The sequence below is a fragment of the Ambystoma mexicanum genome, chromosome 5q, assembly GCF_040938575.1.
Source record: "Ambystoma mexicanum isolate Mex_15411 chromosome 5q, UKY_AmexF1_1, whole genome shotgun sequence".
Lineage (NCBI taxonomy): Eukaryota > Metazoa > Chordata > Amphibia > Caudata > Ambystomatidae > Ambystoma > Ambystoma mexicanum.
This window is the reverse complement of record NC_090933.1, coordinates 423,312,396-423,338,267: the sequence shown is the minus strand read 5'-3', so window position 1 is coordinate 423,338,267 and position 25,872 is coordinate 423,312,396. Positions and strand designations below refer to the sequence as shown.

Below are 25,872 nucleotides of genomic sequence, written 5' to 3'. Positions count from 1 at the left end.
AGCCAATGCAGGACAGACACAGGTCCTGGCGGAGCACAAGATGGAGGATAGGTGATACCCACCGCCCCAAAAGGTGCGCAGAGAATGTTTTGAGGAACTTTGATCTGAAGGGTACTAGGGGGGAGGGGGGAGGGATTTGGAAGGGGGGAAAGGAAAGTTACAAAGTTATTCAAGTTTGGGGAATGGCATGGACCCGTATAGGCAAGAAGGAAAGGGCGAATCGATGGGAAAAGGCATGCCGGAAGGCAAAAGATCACAAACGCAAACTAGATGGCTGAACTGAACTTAGTCTCACTCAACGTGCAGGGCCTAAATTTGCCAGTCAACCACTGATCTATCCTGACGAGGCTTATAGATTTGCAAGTTCAATAACCTCCTTGCAGGAAACACACCTCCTCCTTGAGGATGAAGAAAGACTGAAACATAGGGCATTCACCCGCCAATACTTTGCCTCGGGTGGGAGGAAGACCAAAGGGGTTGCCGTATTGATCGCGGCCAAATTGATCTTTAAAAAAACGGGCGATACACAGGGACCCAGAGGGGGAGATAACTAATACTAAAGGGAATGATATAGGAACAACTATACACGCTAATTGCAATCTACGCCCCAAATGAGCGACAGGATTTATTCCTGAGGGATGTACTAAAAACTCTGGGGGGCTGGTGTGAAGGTCAGATAATAGTTGGAGCCGATTTTAACTGTGTCATGGATCCCATATTGGATAAAACTCTTCCACCCACTGCAGCAGGTGCAAGAAACAGGCAGGCGTTAGGCAAACTCTTTAAAGACCTGGGTGTGATAGAGACATGGAGGTTCTTTCATGGTCAACAGAGAGAATTCACCCATTACTCTGCGGTTCATAAGGGGTACTCAAGAATCGGCATGGTGCTGGTGTCAACCACCCTGATCCCGTGCATTAGTAAAGTGGAAATGGAAGTCCAATACGTGTCGGACCATGCCCCAGTCCTGGTAAAAATGGTGATGGCCCGCACCATCCATAAAGATCATAGTGTCATGAGCACTGCTCCCGAGAAGCCAAGTCAAGCCCAGCATCCCCGGAAGCAGGCTCACGACCCTCGTCCCCGGCTCCAGCAAACCCCTATTGGGGCCCTTTGGATCATGTCCTGGCGCCTCTGGCGCCAGGCTCATAAGGAACCTCAGTCCCGGCGCCAGGGGCGCCGGGTTCATAATTCTTGCAAAGGTGCTTGGGTGGACCTACCTGTAGCAGACCTTGCTGCATACTCACCTTTGTAAATGCTGGCAGGATGAAGTCCCCAGCCTTCTGCTGGGAGGAACTATTCCCTGAACTGGGACTACTTTCTTACCTGGGTGGGGCTGATGCCACTCCTTAGCTCTGGAACACAGGAACTCTTTTACCTGGGTGAGGCTGAGGAAGAAGACACCCAATCACTCCAACACTATTTAAACCACACCCGATTGGGAAAACGTGCTTCGCGTTATTCTGCATCTGCAGCAGGACGCTCACCGAGTGAGCTCCAGCATTCCAGTGACATCTCCAGCTTCAGCTCAGCAACCTGTGGAAGAAAGACACGAGAACTATACTTACCATCCAGGAATCCAGACACCGGCAGAACCTGCAAGCAAAAGAAACATAAGGTTAGCAAGTTGCAACACGTTCGCAGCCGCACTCGCTTACCTGATCCATCTGTGCTTTCACGGATTCTTCGCGGCCTTCTCTTCAGCAGCCTAACGGCACCTGTAAAGACAAAGAACATTGTTAAGTAGGAATCGGGTGAAGGCGGCCGCATTTACTTTTCTTACCTGCTTTTGTGCGCGTATTACGATCTCTTCAACCGCAGCAGCCCGGCACCTGAAAACAAGAAAAGACATTATTTAAGTGCCATTAAAGACTGCAAGAAAGCCTAACACTTACGTGTTTCCAAACGCCCGCAAGGTCCCGACACCTGCAAATAAGAAAATAACATTGTTAGAGGTGCTATAATAAGGTCACAGATCATTATATTCACGTACTTCGCACGTGCAATGGCAACGGACGAACAACGCCCGCAACATCTCAAGACCTGAAAACAGAAAACAAGGGACATTATTGAGGTGTCATTGAAATTCCCATACCTACATACAACCGCACGTGTCGCGCTCTCAGTGACCACGCCCTCAGCATCCAGGCACCTGAAAAAGACAATGCAAAGACTTCATTAAAGGTGCCCATCTCTTCAAGACTATAAACTCTTTATACCTACTGGCATCTGGTCGTGAAGTAACGGCGGCATCACCTTTTGGCATCTCAGCACCTGTGCCACTTCTAAGGCCACAAAAGACTTTGAGGACCTCCAGTGACGTAACTGGAACCCACGCACCCCTGCATAAGTCGCAGGATGGAGAGCCCAGCATTTATACGCCTAAGGTGAGAGTTCACCAGGACATTGGACTTTCGGAGAGTTGGCGATTAGTGAGGAGGAAGTCCAGCCAAATGGTCATTAACCCTTTTTTCTTCCGCCTGCAGAAACCTTACCCTGCAAGCCAGACGGTCAATAAGAGGAAGCCCAGTCCAGAGAGTCATCCGAGCTCTACGCTTCTCAATTGAAGAGACTATAACAGTTCAGCCGGGACCAGCGCCTCCGTGGGAATCAGGTGAGCATTACACATAGGCCCTGGAGACTGAACGAGATGATCTTGAAGGACCTGGCCTTTAGAGCACACATGGAGGAGACGATTCAGAATTACTTCCAAGAAAATGATAATGGGGACACAAACTGGGGGGGTAATTTGGAATGCCGGAAAGGCAGTATTACGGGGCAAATTTATCTCATAAGCGACAGCGTATATGAGGGAAAGAGGACTCATTAAAAAGAATCTGGAAACCACTAAATGAAGCAGAAACTCAACACAAGGCTAGGCAATCCCAAAAAACACTCAGAGCGGTCCGGAGAACAAGAGCCCAGTTAGAAGCACATGTAGCAGAACGCACAGCACAACCACTAATCGACACCAAACAGACCTACTGTGTCCAGGGTAGCAAAGCAAACAGGATCCTAGCGGCCAAACTCCGCAAACAAAACTTCCGTAATTAAATAGTTCAATTAAAAGATGAAAAAGGGGAGTTATGCGCAACGGAGAAGGGGAAACTTGAAATAATGGAAAGATTCCATCACGGACTGTTAGAAAGTGAACATCTAAACCACCAGACACAGAGAGTATGTCTCGAGGATTTGCCTCCCGCAGATTACAAAGGAGGATAACGATGCTGTGCAAGCCCCCATATCGGCACAAGAAATTAGCGATGCGATAACAGCATTGCCCCGCAACAAAGCCCCGGGCCCGGATGGACTTGGAAGCGGATACTACAAAACATTCTGCAATCAACTGCTGGGCCCTGTGACAAAATTATTTAATCACATAAGAAACAGTCACACAGTCACACCCGACATGGGAGACTCCACCACTATCCTCATACTCAAACCGGGTAAAGACTCCACAGACTGCACCAGTTATCAGCCGATCTCCCTACTTAATACCGACGCCAAGCTTTATGCTAAAGTCCTCGCAACTAGACTCGCTGAGGTCCTGCCCAAAATAATTCACTCCGACCAAGCTGGGTTCATAAAAGGGAGACACCCAAGACAATATTAGGCGGGCAGTGGATATATTAGATCTGGGAAGCAGGCAGGGCAAAGGTTCTCCATAGCTGCTCTAGATGCCAGGAGAGCATTTGACAGCCTGGACTAGAAGTATCTGGAACTGGTGCTGCAGAAATTTGGATGCGACCCCAGTTTTAGCAGAATGGTTCTGGCAAACTTCCTCCTCCCAAGCACAACATTTATGGTTAATGGGAACCCCACGGCAAAAATCAGAATACACAGAGGGACAAGACAGGGCTGCCCACTCTCGCCCTTAATTTTTGCCATGGCAATGGAACCCATAGCTGAAATAATAAGGCAAGATCCTGTCGTACAAGGGGTTATATGTGGTGGGACCATACATAAAATAGCACTGTACGCAGATGACATAATGCTGTTCCTTGGTGATCCTAAGAACACACATCCAAGAGCACTCTAAACCCTACAAGACTTTGCCAAGATATCAGGATTCACCATAATCTTCACTAAATCTAAGGCCCTGAACATCACTGAGAGGGAAGAGGTGGCCGAAGCTCTGGGGTCAAGATACCCGCTAACATGGGGAAAAGAATCAATAGAATACCTAGGGATCCAACTAACAAAGGGTTATAAAAACCTCTACGGAGCAAACATAACCCCACTGCTGAAACAACTGAGGGAGGACCTATATAGGTGGGACACCCAAGAACTATCCTGGTTTGCACGCATTGCGGCACTCAAAATAACAGTGGTACCACGTTTGCTATACACGGTAAGCTCGCTACCAGTAGAGGTCCCTCCCCAAAATAAGCAAAGCACTACACAGTGACTTGACTTCCTTCATATGGCATAAAGGGAAAGCTAGAATACAACGAAGAATCCTAACAAGGCCACCATGCCTGGGAGGTCTGGGGGTCCCTGACGTGGAAAGATATGTCCTGGCCGCACAAATAGCACCAGTCATAGCATGGAAAAGAGAGGACAAGTCATAGGGATGGGTGGGAATCGAACAAGGGGTGACCACGATCCCACTGAGAGCTCTACACGGGTTGCGGGTAGGCGATAGGGAAGCAGAAGGACGTCTGCTTGAAGCAACCAAGATCTCACTGAAAGGCTGGGACCGAGCACTGAAAAAGCGGAACATCATCCCGGGGTTGGGTCCCTTTACCCCAATGGTACACAACCAAAACTTTACTGCGGGCAAACGGCCCAGCTTCTGGAAGAAATGGGGACAGGAACAAATATTATATTTGACAGATTTCCTTCAGGAGGGAAACCCATTACAGTTCGAAGAGTGCAAACAGAAATTTTGAGTAGGGGAAACAGACAGATACACCTACATCCAGATCCCGCACTGGATAAGGCATAAGGAAATCAAGAAAGCAGCTACAAGGGTACCGGTGGGCCTGGAACTAACGTTACATGAAGGGGACCAGGCAGGAGCTGTCTCCAAAATATACAAGCTGCTGGACAGAGCACAATAGTGACACCTTCTCATATACGGACAACTGGGCAAAGACGTAGGTGACCCCATCACTGAGGAGGAGTGCACTCAAATCTGGAAAAGAGCACATAAATCCTACAGATGCACAGCCATTAGAGAGACCGCACATCTGTTTTAGGTGGTACCTGACCCCCCCATAGGTTGCACAAAATGAACCCCAATTACCCACCTACATGCTGGAGAAATTGCAGAGGCAAAGGAGATCTATACCACATGTGGTGGTCCTGCCCTAAGGCAGCCATGTACTGGAAGGAAGTCCTGGGCCACATAAAGGAAATCACAGGGAAGCAACTGCCAGCAACACCTAAAGTTATACTCCTGGGGACAACGGTCAATGACATATATGCAGCAACTAGTAACAATGCAACACTTATCACCCATCTGTTAATGGCAGCAAAGAGGACCCTGGCACAAGCGTGGAAAAATCCAGAAGGCCCAATAACAACATGTTGGTGGGTGAAAACTTGGAATGTAATGGCCATGGAGAAGGTAGGGGCCCTGAAGGACGGCAAGTACCTGAAATTCCGGGCAACCTGGGACCCCTTCTTCAACTATGTCAGAGACAGAGATGCATACTTTTTTCAGTCCAAACCTGTTGAGAGCGATTCAAAACTGAGCACTGACCAACTAAGTACAGGAGCCTTGATTCTATGCAGAAGTCAACTAACCAGAACACAACAATCCCATCGGAAAGCAGAAGGACTGGTCCATGCCACTGGTGAACCGGGATGGGGTATGGGGACAGGGGAAGGGTTGATGAACGGTTGCAGTTAAAGTTAAGTTAATGCTCAAAGCTACACCTAATAATTGTAATACTAAAGGTTAATATGTGGCCGTAACAAATGATATGTTAAAATTATTTAAATCTTTGGCCAATACAGTATTTGAATATGATGGTGTTTGAATAAATAAAGTTGGTTAAAAAAAAAAAAATTAGTAAAGCAAAACTAGAAGATTTACTTTAAACAGCTTAGAGCGTTCTTGCTTCAGCAAGACGCTGAATTGGTCCTAAGAATTATGGTGAGAAAAGATCTTGGCATGTTTTGGTCGTTGATTAACCGCCAATCTTTGTCCACATGTGCGGGACAGTTGAATGCAGTTGACAAAACCACCTGGGCAATGTTTTTCATGAATCTTTATGATCAGGGTTTTGTATCCTCTAACATACCTAAATATGTGGCCACCCTTGAGGTTTGTCCTAAAGGATCTAGTGATCATAACACGTTAAAGCTCACTTGGAATAGGGGTGAAATATTGATGCCAAAAATGGATAGTGAGAATATCCAAATAAATCAGGCGGGAAATAGGGTCCACATTCGACCGGTTGATATGACAGTGATTATGGAGGGCCTAAAGCAATTGCTGCTGGTAAAGGCGGGTCCTTTTTATACGACTATCTTTTTCACCAGTTCAAGTCGTCCCATCTCCTGAATGCCTGCCCAAAGCCCATAAGGATTCATCATTATAGGAAAGACCGAAGGCACCTGAATAAACACTGCTGATAAAAATGACTTGATTATGAAATGCAAACAACAACAATACAGTAATTGGTTACTTTCCTCCAAGGCCCTGAGCATTCAGCATGATGCAGAGGCAATGCTCAAAATTATGGCAAATAAAAACAGCAGGGACATCTGGGCTGTGCTAAATAATAATGATTACCACCAATCGGCTTCGACCTGCCCCCTAGTGCCCGAATATAGATGGATCAAGCATTTTTCAAGGCTCTTCGCACAGAGGCCTTCAACCAAAGCTGATCATTTTGTGGTCAGCTATCTTGAACGGATTCTGAAGCTGAAGACAGATATTAAATCTACTGACAACACTTCCCCAGATTTAAAATGGGATAACGTTTTTGATAGGGATGCTATTATACACCTTATCAAAGGATTAAATTACTCCAGGGCTGCCGGCCCAGACGGCCTTAATAACAACATCCTAAAAACAAATCCGGAAGTGTGGGCAGATTTCTGCTACATACTATTCAGACAAATTTTAGAACCCAGGGAAGTGCCTACATTTTGGGGGATGGCATTGATCATTCCGGTGTTCAAGAAAGGCCGTAGAGAGACCCCCTCTAAATATCGTCCTATTGCCTTATTGGACTCTATAGGAAAACTGTTGCCTCCCTATTATTACAACGCCTTCTTGCATGGGCCAGAAAGGCCAGGTGGCTTCATTAAAGACAAACTAGATTTGTTAAAGGGGTGGGGACGACTCTTAACCTCTTTCTGCTCAGTATATTAAAGGCCAGGACTTTCCACTCCACTTCAACACTCTGTTGCTTTTATTTAATTTTTTTAATAACATATTTTATTTGATTTTATTTGATTTTCTTTTTAAAGTACAACACTTAGTAGATACATTCTAAACATACAAACATTCACAATGCACAGTTTATACACTAAAACCATTTCCTTGGTACTTCTGCGTATATCGGGCTGTGGTCATTGTAGTTTATACAGTACAGGTTGGCCTCAGGGTCCCATCAAGTCTTACACATTAAAGACTGGTATCTCTAGTTTTCCTCCCATCTTTGCCATATTTTATGCGCCTTGCCGGGGCAGCCTCTAGTGGTGTATACCCTGGTTTCCATTGAAATACACGCATCTACATCTGCCACCCGTTGCTCGTATTGCGGAGTTGAGTTTGACCCCATAGTTGTGCCAGATTCCTTTTGGCGAACCCGGTAGCCGTTGAAAATAGCTGTTTTTCAAACCTGCACAAGTCAATGTCTGCATCTACTCCCAGTATCAGCAGTTTGGGGTCCATGGGTATTACCTGGCCTATGACTCGTGAGAGCCTGTCGCAGCATTTCTTCCAAAAGGATTGAATTCTTGGACATTCCCATAGGATGTGGAAAAAGTTCCCCTCTGTTGGTGACATCTTAAACAGTTAGGATCTGTTATTTTCCACCATTGATACAGCGCTTCTCTTGGGTAGTATATTCTGTGAAGTATTTTGAGTTGAATCAGTCTGATTTTGGCAGATATGGCTGTTTCTCTGGGGTACATTAGGGCCGTGACCCAATCCTCCAGTTGTAATGGTCCCACGTCTTTTTCCCACTTAGCTTTTGGGCTACTGAGTTCCGGTGTTGCAAATGCGGAAATTGCGTTACACATTGTGGAGGTTATTTTGCTATCTATTCGGTCTATGACAATATTTCTTTCGATGGATGTGCATTCCGGCATGTTGGCTAGGTCTGCTTTGTATGCTGTAAGTGCGTGCAGCATCTGCCTATCGTGGAAATGTTCTGTTAAGGGTAGGTCGAATTCGTTTAGGGTCTCAAAGGACACTATCTTGCCATCTTGTGTCACGTCCCCCAATCCTGTTTATCCCCACTGCTTCCCAATTTGCCCATTTCGGAAGCCTATTGAGTTCTGGTAGATGTCTGTTCCTCCACAGGGGTTGTACCGGTGTAATCTTCCCCTCCCAACCTAGGTCTATGTGCATCCCTCCATATCTGTGCTCTGTGAGCTCTTGTGGTGTTAGGGATGGTGCGGGTTATATTCTGGTAAAGACTCTCCAGTGGGGAAGGTCCCTGTCTCAACTGTGTGTGTTGTCGGATGTGTGGTAGGTTGTTGTGTAAGATGTCATTTACAGCTGCCATTTGGGAGGCCCAGTGGTATTTTTGCAGACAGGGAAGTCCGATTCCATCTTCCCAGATGGAGCGCTGCAGGATGCCCAGGGCAATTCGCGGATGTCCGCCTCCCCATAACAATTTCCTGAGTATCTTGTCTATTTTGTGGAACTCTGAATTGGGTGTATATATAGTGGTGCATTCTGGAGAATGTATAGGAACCTCGGGAGGGCCAGCATCGTAAACAGTGCTGCTCTCCCTAGTAGAGTAAGAGGAAGAGCCATCCAATGTCTCACATCATTCGCAAACCTGTCAGTGATTGGATATAGATTTTTGGGTACATATTCTGTGAGATCGGTCGTGATTTGTACGCTGAGGTAGCGAAATTGCTCAAGTTCTACTCGGTACGGGCAGTTCTTTGGGGTCATATTGTTTATCCCTTTTACCGGGAATAGTATTGATTTGTTCCAATTCACCTTGAGCCCACTGAACAGCCCATATCTCTCCAATATTTGTGTAACAATGGGGCAGGACTCTGACGGGTCGCTCAGGTAAATGAGCAAGTCATCAGCATACAGGGAGACTCTATCCTCCCAATCACGAGCTCAGCGGAATCCCCTCCATGATTGCGTGTCTCTCAGCATTATTGCGAGGGGTTCAATCACTAATGTGAAAAGCATCGCAGATAAGGGGCATCCCTGCCTTGTTCCCTTGCCCAGTCTAATGCTTAGTGAGGACCACACATTTACTTGAACCACTGCTGACGGGGCATTATATAGGAGCTTGACCCAACTCATAAATTGGTCTCCAAATCCCATTCTAGTCATTATCATCCACAGGGCTTCCCAATAAACCGAGTCAAAAGCTTTCTCGAAATCAATGGAAAGGAGTGCAAGTGACTCCCGTAGTGCTGGTGCTTTCTCGATGGCGACATGGAGCCTGTGGATTTTCATTCGTGTGGATCTCTGGGGCATAAAGCCACACTGATCTGGATGGATGAGAGTAGCTATTACCTTTTGCAGTCTATTTGCAAGGATCTTCACTCGAACTTTGGCCTCTGTGTTTGAGCGAGATCGGCCGGTAGGAGCTACACATGTTTGGAGGTTTACCATATTTTTTGGATTACCACTATGCTGGCCTTTCTCAGGTCTGGAGGGAGGATTCCTTTTTCTTTTGCGTGTAGAAACATGTTAAGCATGTGTGATGCCACTTCGCTGCTACCTATCCTTTTCCAGGTTTCTACTGGGAACCCATTTCGGCCTGGGGTTTTCCCATTTTGAAGTTGGGATAGGGCTGTTATTAGCTCTTCTTCTATGATTTCCCTTTCTAAATTCATTCTTTGCGTATTGTCCAGGGACGGAAGGGCAACTCATTCTAGTGCAGTGGGGTCTATCAAGGTTGTTGTGCCTCATAGTATCTTGCGAAGCACTCTGCAATGTCTGGGTACCCTGAGAGTATTTATCAGATTCGAATTAGGGCGTGGCCAGCGCTGATGGCGTAAAGACGTGCCCGTGAGGAGCTCCCATCCCGATCCTGGCCTAGATCCTTAACCCGATCGATGTTTTTTGATCTGAACAAGATCCAAACCTATATTCCGGTGGGGGAAGCGATTCCGGCCCTGCCCGGCGCAGGAACGAGGAGAAACGGAGCCGGCGTCCCTGAAAACGCAGCATCCGAACTGGTACCCCCGGGAGAAACAAGATGGCGGACGGCGCCAAGCCCTGAAGGAAGAGCGGATTAAGCCGGCAACGAGGCAGCGGGGAGACGGCCCATCGGGCGCTACCTCCCTCGTCGCGGCTGTGAGTAGAGCGGAAAGACCCCAGGGAGGAAACCAAGCGCAGGACCGGCCACCCTTGGATCTCCCTCCCCCCCGGGAGCCCCCGAGCGCCCAGGAGAGCCTCCGCATTACTCAGGGGAGCGAACAGAGCTATATCCAAGGCCCCGGACCGCTGCAGAGGAGAGTGGACTGCCGTCACTTCGAGGAAGACCCGCCGGTGGACTGCCGGCCGCGGGTGCGGCGATAGCGGACCCCTGCCGCTGTCGTTGCAGCGAGCTGCATGGGGCCCTCCTCCCTCCCTGAATAGGCAACCGAGGGAACAGTCCACGCTCGGACGAGCCGGAAGGCCCGAGGACCCCAACCCAACACCGGGGAGCAGGAGCTCACCTGTGCCGCGGACGGCGGAGCCCGGCTGGGTTACAGGACAGTGGCCCAGCGTGCTGAGAGATCGCAGAGCACTCCATTGCCCAACTGGGAGAACACCCCGCGCAGGAGCGCATACTTAATTGCACCCCCCTGGGCTCTCCGGGGCCATCACTGAGTATCGCTGAACATCACTACATAACGCTGACCTGTGAGGCTCACCTTGTTACACACTGTCCAGGGGCTCATACCTGCCATCACAACACCATCACAACACCAGGAGGGACCAATGTCCACTTCACGAAACAAAAACAGGGGTGCAACAATTATGGACTCGTTCTCAGGGGCTAAACCTAAACAGCCCAGCCAATATGAGATCCCCACACAGACGGAACCCCCCGCAGCAGTTGATGACCCCAGCAATGCCCAAGTGCTGCAGGCCATTGCTACACTCCAAACGTGCATGGAGACCAAGATAGATGAACTTAAGGTGGACATGCAGCTCATCCGCCAAGATGCCCGCAACCTAGCGGAAAGAATAAACACGGTGGAAATAAATCTGCAGGATACCACAGACACTGCCAAGGACTTAAAGCACAAAGTTATTGCACTTGAGAAACAAGTGGCTCACCTCGAGGCGAGGTCTGAGGAAGCAGAGGGAAGGGCCCGCCGCAGTAACATCCGAGTCCTTGGCGTTCCGGAAGGGATGGAAGGTACTGACCCCACGGAATTTATTGAGTCCCTATTAATGCAAGAGGTTGGAGCTGGCAAGCTCACACAGGGATTCTCCGTCGAAAGAGCCCACCGCTCCCTACAGAAACGACCCCCACCGGGATCACACCCACGCCCGATGATAGCCAAGATCTTAAACTTTCGCGATAGAGAGACGATCCTCAAATTCTCGAGGGACGGAGGCGAGATCAGACGCAATGGCTCCAAGATCGTTATATACCCCGACTATACTCCGCAAGTGCAGCGCGCCAGGAACTCATTCATACCTATCAAAGCCCAACTGCGGAAGCTCGATCTTAAATACATGCTCCTGTATCCCTCGCGCCTTAAGATATTATACAAAGGCAAAGCTGTCTTCATGGAGACTCCGGCAGCAGCCACCATATGGATGGAGCACAATAATTTGGCTGAGGGAGAAGAACACGCCCTGGCGCCCAACGGCTGATCACAAACAGATCTCTTTGCTGCAATGGTCAATTAGTTCTTTCAAGGACGGGAGCCACATGGACTACCCACGGACATTGTCACAACCCACCCCACCCCAAGCATGGCTGGCCTAAGGCCAACACCACATCCGCACCTCACGACCCGGATCGGCCAATGGGTAGCGGAAGCCCCCGAGCGTTGTCCTCCCAGAACGGCTGCTGGGGGCAACACACAGTTATCTTTCATGTTCGATCCACCTGTTCGAGTGGAAGTTAAATTTGTTCATAAGTCTCCGTTTAATACAACTACACAACAATCATGGTCAACAGGAAGAGTACAATGCGCATTGCTGACGGCCGACCCAGGGGGCAATTGCTCAGCACACGAAGCTGGCTTGAAGGCTGATGAGACTGCCATGAGTTCAGTGCTCCAACTCCTCTGCCACCATCATGTCTACACGCCTTAAGATCGCCACCTGGAATGTGAGGGGTTTGGGTACCTACTTACGCCGCAACAGAGTTAAATCCTATCTACACAGGAAGAGGATAGGGCTGGCCCTATTACAAGAAACCCATTTAACGAAGGAATCCACCGCAACGCTCCAATCATACTGGGGTGGACAGGGGTTCGGGTCCGCCTATTCTAAATTCGCAAGAGGGGTGTTCACTTGGATCAGCCCTCACCTTCCAGCTTAAAAAAGCTGAACAGGACCCGGAAGGAAGGTACGTGATACTCTGGGGCCACATTGAACAAACAGAGATATGCATTGTCAATTCATACTTCCCCAACAACAATATTCCTGCGCACCTCACTATGTTGTGCACAAAGATTACACTGTATAGAGATACATTCCTTGTCTGGGGAGGCGACTTTAATTGCGTCAGTGACTCTGTGCTTGACAGATCTGCTCCTCCCTTGGGCGGCCCGTCGACCGCTACCACCGCTATGAATGTCATGCTGGACCGCCTAGACCTGGTAGACATCTGGCGGGAGCAACACCCAGGGGATCGAGGCTATTCCTTCTACTCCTCGCCACATAATCTTCACACCAGAATTGACTACCTCTTTACCGGCAGAGAGAGCTTTCCCCAGATTGTTTCTTCCAATTACTTGGGCCGCACCATCTCTGATCACTCTCCCCTGGTAATTGAATGGAACATCACTGGCCCCAGACCTCCCATACCTACATGGAGGATGCCCACTGAGGCACTTAAAGATCCGGAGTTCAGGGAAGATCTCAGGGAATCCCTAGAGAACTACATCCGTGAGAATACAGACAGTGTTGACCACCTAAGCACAGTATGGGATGCTCTCAAAGTGGTTGTAAGGGGGGAGGTCATAGCAAAGGCGGGAGGAATGAGGAAACGCCTAAGAACTGAACTCGAATTACTAGAAACTGAAATAGAACAGCTAGAATCCAACACCCTGGACCCCCAACCGCAGGAAGACAGGCTCGCCAATACTAGGGCCACCTGCAAGGAAGCCTGGGACAGACTGGCCAAATTCGATTACATCACCAGAACCAATAAAACACACGCCCACGCTGATAAACCTGGTAGACTGCTCGCCTGGCTGTGCAGGAAAGAACACCCTAAACATTCAACCACAGCCTTAAGGGATGCAGATGGCATGCTACATCTGACCCAACATGAAATTAATGACACTTTCAGGCAGTTCTATGCCCAACTATACTCCCATAATGACATGGTGCCCACTGAGGAAATTTCAAACACCTTGGATGAAATTGGCCTGCCCCTACTCCCGCTGTCGCATAAGGAGGCTTTGGAGGCCGATATCACCATAGATGACATAACCGATGCCATCAAGTCGCTGGCCACTTGTAAGGCCCCGGGCAGTGATGGGCTACCTGCCGAATTTTACAAAACCTACGAGCCGGAATTGACTCCGCTGCTGCATGAGGTGTTCCTAGAAGCCTATGAGTCGGGTATCCTGCCTGAGAGTATGCGTGAGACTTTGGTGGTTCCCCTCCTCAAGCCAGGTAAACCTGCAGATGACTGTGACTCCTATCGCCCTCTTGCGATGCTCAATTATGATGTTAAAATCCTTACAACCATTCTGGCCAAGCGGCTGTCCAGGGTGATCGGAGATGTGGTGCACCCTGACCAGAGCGGCTTTGTGCCGGGTCGCAACACCACTGCCAATCTTCGTAGGCTACAACATGTATTAACACATTCCACCCATGCAGGGGAATCTTATGCTTTGCTCTCATTGGACGCCATCAAAGCGTTCGATTCTATTTTCTGGGAATGGCTGATTGCGGTGCTTCGGGAGTTTGGCTTCGGAGAACGATTTGTTAGATGGATCACAGTTCTCTACACTAAACCACGAGCACGAGTAAAATCTGGCAGGCTCATCTCCACGGCATGGGACATTCAAAGGGGCACAAGGCAGGGCTGCCCACTTTCCCCTATGCTATATATACTTGGGCTCGAACCCATCGCCATTTTTTTCAGGAAACAATTCTTCGATGCTGGTATAAGGCTAGACGGGGTGGACCACATAATTTCCCTGTATGCAGATGATGTCCTTCTTTATGTGAGGGACCCGCAGCTGAATGTCCCAACCATGCTGGAAGTCCTTGGCAACTTTGCCAAGGTATCAGGCATACACTTCAGCAGACATAAGTCTTGTCTGTTTCCGCTGGGTGCCCTCCAAAATACACACGTTGATGACCTCCCCTCGCTGGGTATAAGTTGGCGCCCCACCACGTTCCGTTATCTGGGCATTAATATCTACCACACGCCCGAACTTATGCTCGTCAACAACACGGCAGCGGCGCTGCCTCCCTTGCGCAAGTCGATTAGGTTTTGGGCTCGCCTCCCCCTATCCATGATGGGTAGGGCTTCCATCATCAAGATGATTGTTCTCCCCAGATTTCTTTATGGTTTCCAAAACATTTTTTATTATATTAGGACTCCCTTCTTTCGCCTTTTGGGGAAGATACTTAAAGACTTCCTGTGGGGAATTAGTAGGCACAAATTTGCATTATCCACGCTGACCCTACCCTATGAGCAGGGAGGAATTCGGCTCCCTGATTTGGAACGATACTACCTGGCTGCCCAATTAAGCTTCGTGGCTAAATGGCTAGCCGACGATGACACCCCCGAAACACTGCTTTTACAACGCTCAACTGCTCCGATCAGGCTAAACAAACTCATCTGGGCCCCTCAACATCTTGTGTATGGGATTCCATACTTAGCTGCCCTGGGTCGTCAGATATGGCAAAGGGTTAAAATTCTTCTCCACTTGAAACATAAACACACTCCGGACATACCGCTCCTTGCCGACCTGTGTCAGAACTCTTTAGACCTTGCTTCCATTAGATACTGGGAAAGGCTGGGAGTGTACACTTGGGGGGATCTATATAACGAGGGCTCCTTCCGTGATTTCTCCTCCTTGCAATCTGTCGATGGCGTCCCGGCTGGCCAATTCCTTTGGTACTTAAGATCCGTAAATTTGCTCGAACCAAATGGGACGCGTGGCCAGAAGAACCTGAAACTGACCCCTTCATAACACACCTATATAGTTTGGGAGATGGATGGAGGCCTGTGTCCCGTATATATAGTCACCTAATCGATAGGCCCAATCCCCGCAGTCGTGATCTCAAGCTCAAATGGGAAGGAGACTTGGGACACGAATTGTCTGAAGCTGAATGGGGTAGAGCACTAGCGTTTCCCAACGTGGTATCTAGAAACTCTAGATTTAAATTGATTCAGCTTAATATGTTATACCGCTCGTATCTGACACCACTTAGAATAGCCAAAATATATGAGCTACCCCAACACAACTGCCCTTGGTGCGGTAGAGATGAAGCAAATCTGTTACACATGTTCTGGGGATGCGTCCAGGTCCGACAACTCTGGGCGAGAGTGGAACTCCTCTGTCGCGAGGCAGGCATGACCAGATATGAGTGGACCCCAAAAGAGTGCCTTCTTGGAACGTATCCCAGACTGGCCAAGTTCAAACACTCAGTTAAGCTCATGGACCTGGTATGCATTCTGGTCAAAAGGACCGTTGCTATGGCCTGGAAGCGACCCGGAGGCCCACGATACCAGGTATGGCGTAACGAACTGGAGCGCTGGATAGGGGCAGAAACCTCAGCTTGGGAGGATGGCGTTGCCACATCCCCCGAAGACACGAGCTTGGCACTTTCTGCCTGGAAAACTCTCACCTGGGCCTTACTTAACCCCCCCAATGACGATAAACCCCCTTGAGATACTTGCCCCCATTGACACACGCTATCTGACACAGAATACTTGCGCAGTTCCTAACCTGAACTCATTTGTTGCCTGACCTTCCCACGTTGCTTACATTAACGACCATACGGAGACTTGTTAATGTTGTTTATGTTTTGCTGTTACTGTTTAATTGTTAATTTCTAATTGGCCTACATTTGTTTAATCCTGACTTATACCACTGTGATCGCACAATGCTATGATGCAACTGTTTATTATATAAATGCCAATAAACAAATTGGAAAATCAAATCAGATTTGAATTAGGGCTTCAATTTATGCAATCGAGGATCAAATGGAAAATACTTGCATTCTATGGGAAATGTTTTGAGGGGGAGAGAAGGATTTTTTTGTTTCCTGGGAGGCCGAATGTAAGTCTTGGTTAGAGGATCTGGGATTTGCTAATGATGCCCTTTTGAGAACACCAAGTAAAGTTAAAAAACGACTTTACCGGGACTGGATTGATACATTGGCGCAAAGGGCAAAGTATAAACCAGCCCTAAATTTGAGTTTGCAAGGTAGAGGGATGAACAAGCTCCCACTTTACCTGTCCAAATTCCCCTGCCCCTGGTATCGTAACCTTTTTCTCCGGTTTAGATTGAATATTCTGCCAACCAGGAAATTGTTGAATCTGAGAAGGATGTTGGGGGTTGACCCGCCGACATGTCGTTTTTGTGACCAACCTTTTGGTCCTGAATCGCTTGAACATTTAGTAATCGACTGTGAATCCCTAAATGATCTACCGATAAAGTATTTTCAGGATGTTATAATGACTTGAGCCTCATTATCGCAAAAGGAGTGGTGGAATACTCTTTTGGTTGGTGACAATAAAAAAAGCCATCATAACGGTTATGAAATTCTTGGAAGAAGTCCTAAAACTGCCAAATAGCAAGCAAATGAAGTAATTGCTCCATATGAGAAGGATATCATTGTAAATTGTATGTTTTAGGGTTTTAGCCTCGATGTTTGTTCTTAATTGATGGAAGATGAATATGGAATCTAAGGTTCGATTTTATTTCTAATGTGATGGAGATGTATTGATTTAATATTGATTTAATATGAAAGGTTTGAAATAAACCAACCATAATAAAACAAATAAAAAAAACAGGAAAAATCAAGTGAGAACCTAGTGTGTGGTAAAGTACATACAATACAGAGGAGGGGAGAGGAGAAAGAATCAGAAAACTGGGAAGAGTGGAAAACCCTTTTAAGAGAAGGAGGGACTATAGAAGGAGGGGATTGGGAAACGGTAAGACTTGGTGGGACTAAAATTGGGTAATTTTCCAGCTCAAAACTCGCAAATGGTGCCTTGTACAGGATATTGGACGGCATTATTTTTCGTGTGTGTTGCTCATTTGTGTGGTGTACACCATAGGCTGAATTGTGGATGGTCTACCTGCTGCCACTGTTTGTGCCTGAGGCAAAAGGGTATGAGAATGGTGTTGGGCATGTCCTTGGTGTGTTCTTAGGGCAGGGGTGCTAGAGATTGTACTATGTCAGTGAGCCAAGCACATGTGTGGGACACAATTTAGTTGTTTGCCCAAGGCGCTATATTGCCTAGAAACTGCTTTGTCAAAGGGGTTGCATAATGGGATTGGCTCTAGATTAAACATGCACAGAGGTTTTGCTTGGACTAGGATACATTCTTACAATAAATAGTGCAACCCTCATTCCATTGAAATGCACCAAGTTATTATGACAGTGAACCTGAACGACCTTGTGGGGCTGGAATATTTATTTACTGTAAAGCCTGCACCTCCGTCTGGCACCAGAGCTCAAGGTGTGTTATTATTCCTCGAGACCATGTGTTGCCGCAATTCGTTCTTGCATGCCTAGCTTAGAAGCAATAGGGTTGTTGCTAAATGGCGTCTGTCAACAGAGTCGAGTAGCCTTCTCATGTTGCGAGTCCGGTGGCGGGGGAAGCGGAGGGAGGCATGTGGCATAAGGCAAGGTGTCAGTTGTTACAGAAAACGCCGAACGCTGCTTGTTAACGTGAGCCTGCTTTCATTGTAGATTCGGGCTCTGACCACTCGTGCTGCGGATTTGTAACGGAGACAAGTTTTTCGCTGGACGAAGAGAGTTTACATTTGAGTATTCCGAAACAAGGCAGCATGTCGGCGGAAACGACACGAGGCGGCGAGGACTCGATGCCGAACGGTATCAAAACGCACAGGTAAGGGCCCTTCTCTGCTCCTCGCTAATTGCATGCTTTAGTTTAGCTAGCCTGCGTGGGATAAAAACGAGTGAGGATAGCTACTTCTTTGGGCAGTGGAAAAATCTTGTCAAGCAACACAAAGACACTTTTCTTGATTGCAAGCTCATAATGGAATGCCTCCAGAAATGTTTCAAGAGTTGGAAACACGTCGCACGTATGGCGAACACATTACTATAAACACGTTATATTAAACAGTTAGTTGAGTCGTGTTGAGGGCCTTCAGTTTGAAAAGGGCAGTTTTTTACTTGATGCATTTTTTATGACGTTTGTACCGGCGGTTTTTTCGTTTCCAGTCACTTGATCCTCTTGTCCGGGTGGTTGGTAGGGGATCAATAAAGCAGTTTGCTGGTGGAGGTCACAGCACAGGCTCACTTCAAGGCGAAATTCAACTGCAGTACAATAGCACAATACAAGCAACCTGGCCACCTAATGTCATATTTTCATGCATTCATGAGGTGGGCTTGGTAGTGCTTTTTGTTGATCCCCGGCCGTGTGCCGTTTTACTAAAGGTATACAATTACTGTTAGCGAGGCATGAGATGTGCAGCTCGACACCCCTTCTCCAGTGTCCTTGCAAGACACGCGGCCCAGTTAATGGGCAGATACAATGACATTCTTTTCTCACAAATAGGATTGTTGCTAAACAAAAACATGTTTGGCTGTGGTACGATATGAAACAGTGATAGTGTGGCCATTGTCAACCAAACTGAAAATATGCATACTTGTCCTATATTGTAGCGCATAGGCATACTTGTTTATAGGAAAACAACTAAACTTGTTTACTTTAGTAAACAGGCCTTCCTGCTGTAAAAGTGAGTTGTGCCACATAAATTAAGGGGTATGTATTTGATATCTGTAATTTGTCACTATTGTATTTTACCTTTATTAATGGCTGGTCCTGCCGCGTTTGATTTTGGTAGAGTGTACATCTCTGAATGTTCTCGGGCTGCAGAGCACTGGATTCCAGACATTTGCATGTTTCGTAGTCTGGGTGGCTTGGCCTCACCAGATTCAGATTCAAGAAACGCTGAACATTCACAAAGATTGGTGGTCTCGCTTATCTATTACATATGTCACCCTTTTTTAACCTGGTCGGCTGTTTTCTCCACAATTGGCCTAGATGGCTCTTCAATCTTAACCTTACCGCCCTTTCAACCAGAGCTTCTTCATAAACGTGTACACATATGCCTGCTTCCCTTTAGCCTGCACGGCGTTGAGCATCCCAGTAATGCACATTGTAAAATGCAGGATGTTGCTTATGCATTTCTAGTTGTTGCACAATGCATGTTGCATGCGTCTTATACAGAGCTGGAAGCCAAAATGCCGGGATGGTGCCCATGCTTAAGTATTAACACATTAGAAGACTCAGGTTGGTCGGTTCTGTAGGGGATATTATGGTCCAATATTTAATTTGGGTTTAGATTCACCCCCTTGTGAGGTGCTTGGGATTGCTTTAAAAACTGCTTCATAGATGAAAAAGGTTTTTTTTTATTAGGTTTCTCTATCCGCAGGGTATAAAAAGAGGATACATATATATGTATTTCTATTGGATACTTGTGTTCATTCTTCTTTAGGAAATGGTATCCGGGTATTCCAAAATTTCCTAAAGATTTAGGTCTCCCATATTATTTCTTCTTCGGTTCTGGTCTTTTTATTATTTTTACAGAGTCCAGTAAGGGATCTTAATGGTTCCCATCTTTTTTAAGGGAGTCAAAAGTAAGGAGATCCGACGAGTTTCAGGAGGAATATCTGCTCGTATGGATTTTTTCCTGGTAAAGAAGCCACAAAAAGCCTACCGGTTTCAATGGCACAGGCAAGGTAGGGGCCACATTCATCAGGGCTAGACGGACACTTAAAGGTTGCTGTGTCGACAATTGGGTAATTGATCGGATAATGCCAGGAGATCCCACCTGTGGATAGATGGGGAAGGGAAAGGAGGGAAGGGACAAGAATACAGAAAGCACCATTATAGTTGTTTATAGATAACACACTGCAATATTGTAAGGGTGCTGTCGTATAGAAAGCTGGGACTAGGTCTTACCTAGTTACAGGGGTCCCCACGAGTATCCGTGTAGTTGGGAAGGTTAAGAAATGTACTTACCAGAAGGGCATGTGGTACTTGTCATGCTCAGAAATCTGAAAAAAAGGGCAGAGTTTTAGATTTTTAACAGAGGGGGCGAACAATATAACATGGTTTTATGGCAAAGGTTAAAAAAGAAAGTGGCGACTCGAGAGGTCAATTCATATGGAAATGACCCCCGGCAAAATTTACTCAAAAGGGCTCCAACATATGTTAACCGCACACGATTTATCTTAGGCGAGTGTTCTAACGGGCATGCTGTGCCCCTAGGTGTCAATACTCCAAAGGATGGAATATTATTCGAAAAGTTGCACAATTAACCCCAGGGTAGGGGATTTTCTTGATCCTCCTGCAGCCCCGGTTCAAAAAGGTAAATCAGTACACTTCCGCCTAATTATGTAGGTGGCAGCTCCGGGCAGCGCTTACCTGCTACGCCTTAGCCATAAATTCAGAACGGGGTCGGCTCGCAAGAGATGCTGGCCCGTGTAGAGTAACTAACAGCTGTACGCGTTTTCGCGTACAGCCGTATATTATGATGTATACTCAGGGCGTCCGTGAGACATCGCCGGGCGTAACCAGAGACGAAAAAGGGACTTCTTCATGGTCCGCGCCATTTTACGTGAGTCCATGTAGATGCTTGGGACAAAAACAAAGCTGTATCGTTCTGCTTATTAGCGCTCGGTGGCCATATTCTATTGTAATAAATAGAACTGTGCCTGGGCGCATTACCACAAAGAAAAGAGTAAAGAGTAAAGTGGATGAATGAACATAGCGGGGGTTACCGTTGTCAAAGATTTATCCACACACAAATGCCACTAGTCCAGAATGTACGGGCACTTACAGGAGGAGCAAAATTGCTGGAGGTCCACCCTGTGATGGTGGATTTGATCTACAATGTGTTATAGGTTATTCTGCTAATTGTTAAGGCATATTTCCGACTGAAAGTGGTGCATAGGGCAACATGCCTGCGGGTTTCGGGTGGTTGGAGAGCATCAGAATTTATTTGGTAGCTGGAAAAACTGGGATAGCTAGCTGAAGTCATGACACATTGTTAACGATGGTATGAACCGTAAAGCATTCAATCGTAAAAGGTAATTAGTACAATACAACACAATTTGTCAACAACCAACAAAGTGACAGAACGGGTGAAGTAACTGGAAGTTCTTATCACAAAGTAGCCACGGTCTGCCAGCTGGTTAGGTCGTTCAGACCTGTCTGATCAGTTTTTAAACGGAAAATCCATAATTGTTCTCTTTTGAAGAGTAAGTCATGAATGTTTCCCCCTCGTTTAGGGACATTGATTTTTTCAATAATTGTCCATTTAAAGTCCATCGCTCCATGTTTGTATTCAAAAAGACCAGTCTGAACGAACTAATCAGCTGGCAGACCCTGGCTACTTTGTGATAAGAACTTCCAGTTACTTCACCCTTTCTGTCACTTTGTTGGTTGTTGACAAATTATGTTGTATTGTACTAATTACCTTGTACGATTGAATGCTTTACGGTTCATACCATCGTTAACAATGTGTCATGACTTCAGCTAGCTATCCCAGTTTTTTCAGCTACCAACTAAGTTCTGATGAGCTCCAACCACCAGAAACCCGCAGGCATGTTGCCCTACGCACCACTTTCAGTCGTAAATATGCCTTAACAATTAGCAGAATAACCCATAACACATTGTAGATCAAATCCACCATCACAGGGTGGACCTCCAGCAATTTTGCTCCTCCTGTAAGTGCCCGAACATTCTGGACTAGTGGCATTTGTGTGTGGATAAATCTTTGACAACGTTGACCCCCGCTATGTTCATTAATCCACTTTACTCTTTACTCTTTTCTTTGTGGTAATGAGCCCAGGCACAGTTCTATTTATTACAATAGAATATGGCCACCGAGCACTAATAAGCGGAACAATTCAGCTTTATTTTTGTCCCAAGCGTCTACATGGACTCACGTAAGATGGCGCGGACCATGAAGAAGTCCCTTTTTCGTCTCTGGTTACGCCCGGCGACGTCTCACGGACGCCCAGAGTATACATCATAATATACGGCCGTACGCGAACACGCGTACAGCTGTTAGTTACTCTACAAGGGCCAGCATCTCTTGCGAGCCGACCCCATTCTGAATCTCTGACTAAGGCGTAGCAGGTAAGCGCTGCCCAGAGCTGCCAGCTACATAATTAGGCGCGAGTGTACCGATTTACCTTTTTGATCCGGGGCTGCAGGAGGATCAAGAGAATCCCCCACCCTGGGGCTAATTGCGCAACTTTTCGAATAATGTTCCATCCTTTAGAGTATTGACGCCTAGGAGCACAGAATGCCCGTTAGAACACTCGCCTAAGATAGATCTTGTGCGGTTAACATATTTTGGAGCCCTTTTGAGTAAATTTTGCCGGGGGTCATTTCCATATGAATTGACCTCTCGAGTCACCACTTTCTTTTTTAACCTTTGCCATAAAACCATGTTATATTGTTCGCCCCCTCTGTTAAAAATCTAAAACTCTGCCCTTTTTTCAGATTTCTGAGCATGACAAGTACCACATGCCCTTCTGGGAAGTACATTACTTAACCTTCCCAACTACACGGATACTTGTGGGCACCCCTGTAACTAGGTAAGACCTAGTCCCAGCTTTCTATACGACAGCACCCTTACAATATTGCAGTGTGTTATCTATAAACAACTATAATGGTGCTTTCTGTATTCTTGTCCCTTCCCTCCTTTCCCTTCCCCATCTATCCACAGGTGGGATCTCCTGGCATTATCCGATCAATTACCCAATTGTCGACACAGCAACCTTTAAGTGTCCGCCTAGCCCTGATGAATGTGGCCCCTACCTTGCCTGTGCCACTGAAACCGGTAGGCTTTTTGTGGCTTCTTTACCAGGAAAAAATCCAGACGAGCAGATATTCCTCCTGAAACTCGTCGGATCTCCTTACTTTTGACTCCCTTAAAAAAGATGGGAACCATTAAGATCCCTTACTGGACTCCGTAAAACTAATAAAAAGACCAGCACCGAAGAAGAAATAATATGGGAGACCTAAATCTTTAGGAAATTTTGAACACCCGGATACCATTTCGTAAAGAAGAATGAACACAAGTATCCAATAGAAATACATATATATGTATCCTCTTTTTATACCCTTCGGATAGAGAAACTTAATAAAAAAAACTTTTTTTCATCTATGAAGCAGTTTTTAAAGCAATCCCAAGTACCTCACAAGGGGGCGAATCTAAACCCAAACTAAATATTGGACCATAATATCCCCTACAGAACCGATCAACCTGAGTCTTCTAATGTGTTAATACATTAGGGTACACTCAGGCATGAGACCCTCCTCTTGGTCCTTCTGTGTCAAGTGGCCCATGCTTAAGTACCATGGGATTACACTTCTGAAATCTTGTGTGTTCTAGTAGACTCCATCTGTTATGACAGGAAGTTGACAGATAATCTGTGGATGGTTGTTGAATTGCTAATTTTGTCCTGGTGTAACTACTCAATTGCAGCATACATACCGAGGCGTCCTTAAGAAACTGACCATTACGAAAGTGGACTGATAAACTTCAATAGAACGCGGCAGACACATTTTCATAAGGTTTGACCACAGTCCTCTTGCCCAGCCCTTCGAACACCTCATGGACTGCTGCTGGTCAGGGAAACCGTGGGCTTTGAGTCACTCTATTATTGTGTCCAAGTCCTTTCACTGTAAGGTCTCCGACTTTTCTCAGTCACACATGTCATCACCTTGCGCCCACCCAAGCATTCTGCGTTTTTTGCAACAGAAAAAAGCTAATCCCAAAGTGTTAAAAATGCAATAGGGGCACTTTTCTTCACTGCTGTCACACTCCATAACAACCTTATATTGCAAATCAGTCTGTTGGATTGTCATTTGCGATTTTGGTCGACACTGAAGACCAATCTTTTAAGGTTACCTGAAGCAGTGTACCATTCTTTCCCTTTGAAAGTGCTGAGATGCCTGATGGACGTGAAAGTGTTGGTATATGTGTACGTGTACTCTACCAGACCATGTCCTAATGTTGCATGAAACTTCTGTATGTGAGCACATACTCTTACGTCCCGTTCCCTTTCCTCCATACTGTATGGGTGACCCTCGCGAGGGACGGGAGACAGAACCTTTTTCACCAGAAAACTCTTCTTCCACCGACACCACTCCCCTTTTCCATGTCGACAGGAATATGCCGAATTCACCAGCGTTCCTGGGTTTGGCTTCGGCCATGTAATACCACACGCTCTTCCCCGGATATTCTTATATCTTTGTCTTTTTCTTTCAATAGGTACTTGGTCCTCCGACGGCACGCTCCTCCATGGCGCATGTCGACTTCAGCAGGCTTCAGCATGTGTCAAGCCTGCGAGGGTCTCTTCCCCATGTCCAACCCCCACGCCCTTTGCCTCCACTGCCTTGGATCGACCACGGCTGGGAAGGTTGTTCCGCGTGCAACGCGCTGACTCCACGTGCACTGAAGAACAGGCTAGCTAGGTGTAGGGTGCTCTTCCAGATCCTCCGGAGGACTTGTAGGACTTTGTCAAACATCGCTCGTGGCCAAAGGTAAGGCCTCCATTTACTTTTGCACCCCGTGAGGACGACTCCTTCCCAAGGAAGCGCCTGACTGGGAGGAACCTTTTCGGGTTCTAGCACCGGCACACATACTTAGGCTAGTCCAGATACTGGCCGCACGGCCGAGGGGGGGTCTCCGGATCCTTCTGGTGTCAGTGCTGAGGGACCGCAAGGTTCGTTTACTGGGATTACTCCTGAGGGGCAATGCCCTAGTACCGGCACACGTACCGAGGCTAGTCCAGCTAACCGCCTCACGGCCGAGGGGTCTCCGAATCCTTCCGGTGTCAGTGCTGAGGGATTGCAAGGTTCTTTTACTGGGACTAATCCAGAGGGGCAACGACCTAGTACCGGCATCATGGCCGATGGGGCGCCTTCACGCAGCACTACCGGCAGCTCTGCCGAGGGCAATATGCCTTCCAGGTCACGGCCTGAGGTGCGGGATAGGCTTTATGTTCCAACACCAAGCATTTTGGACGGGTGTTGGGCAGAATCCTGTGCAGTGCCCTTAGGGACCACTACACACAATTAAGACTACAAGTGGTAATACAAGTTCACCACAAGCCTGTACTACAAGCCTGTACTACACTGTTAAAGTCGCAGCAGTAGCGGAGCAGCCAGACTTATCTCAAGAGTAAATGAGCAGTAGTAGAAATTACACAAAGGACCACAATTACTGACTCGAGCAAACTCTGACTCAAGGTTTCAGGTAAAAAATATAAGTACATTTATTTTTAAACCGTCTGTTATAAAACATTACACTTCTATAAATTCGAAACCACACATAAAATAC

The 25,872-nt window shown here is 47.0% G+C and overlaps 1 protein-coding gene across 9 annotated transcripts in view; it reads left to right on the top strand.

Moving 5' to 3' along the window:
* The window catches only part of OSBPL1A (oxysterol binding protein like 1A), a 2,815,351-nt gene that overhangs the window by 1,609,251 nt on the left and 1,180,228 nt on the right, over positions 1-25,872 (top strand). For all 9 annotated transcript variants that reach the window (XM_069620918.1, XM_069620915.1, XM_069620919.1 and 6 more), the window contains one exon: positions 18,230-18,389. In XM_069620918.1, the coding sequence (XP_069477019.1) occupies positions 18,230-18,389 (160 nt within the window). The remainder of the gene's footprint in view (positions 1-18,229; positions 18,390-25,872) is intronic.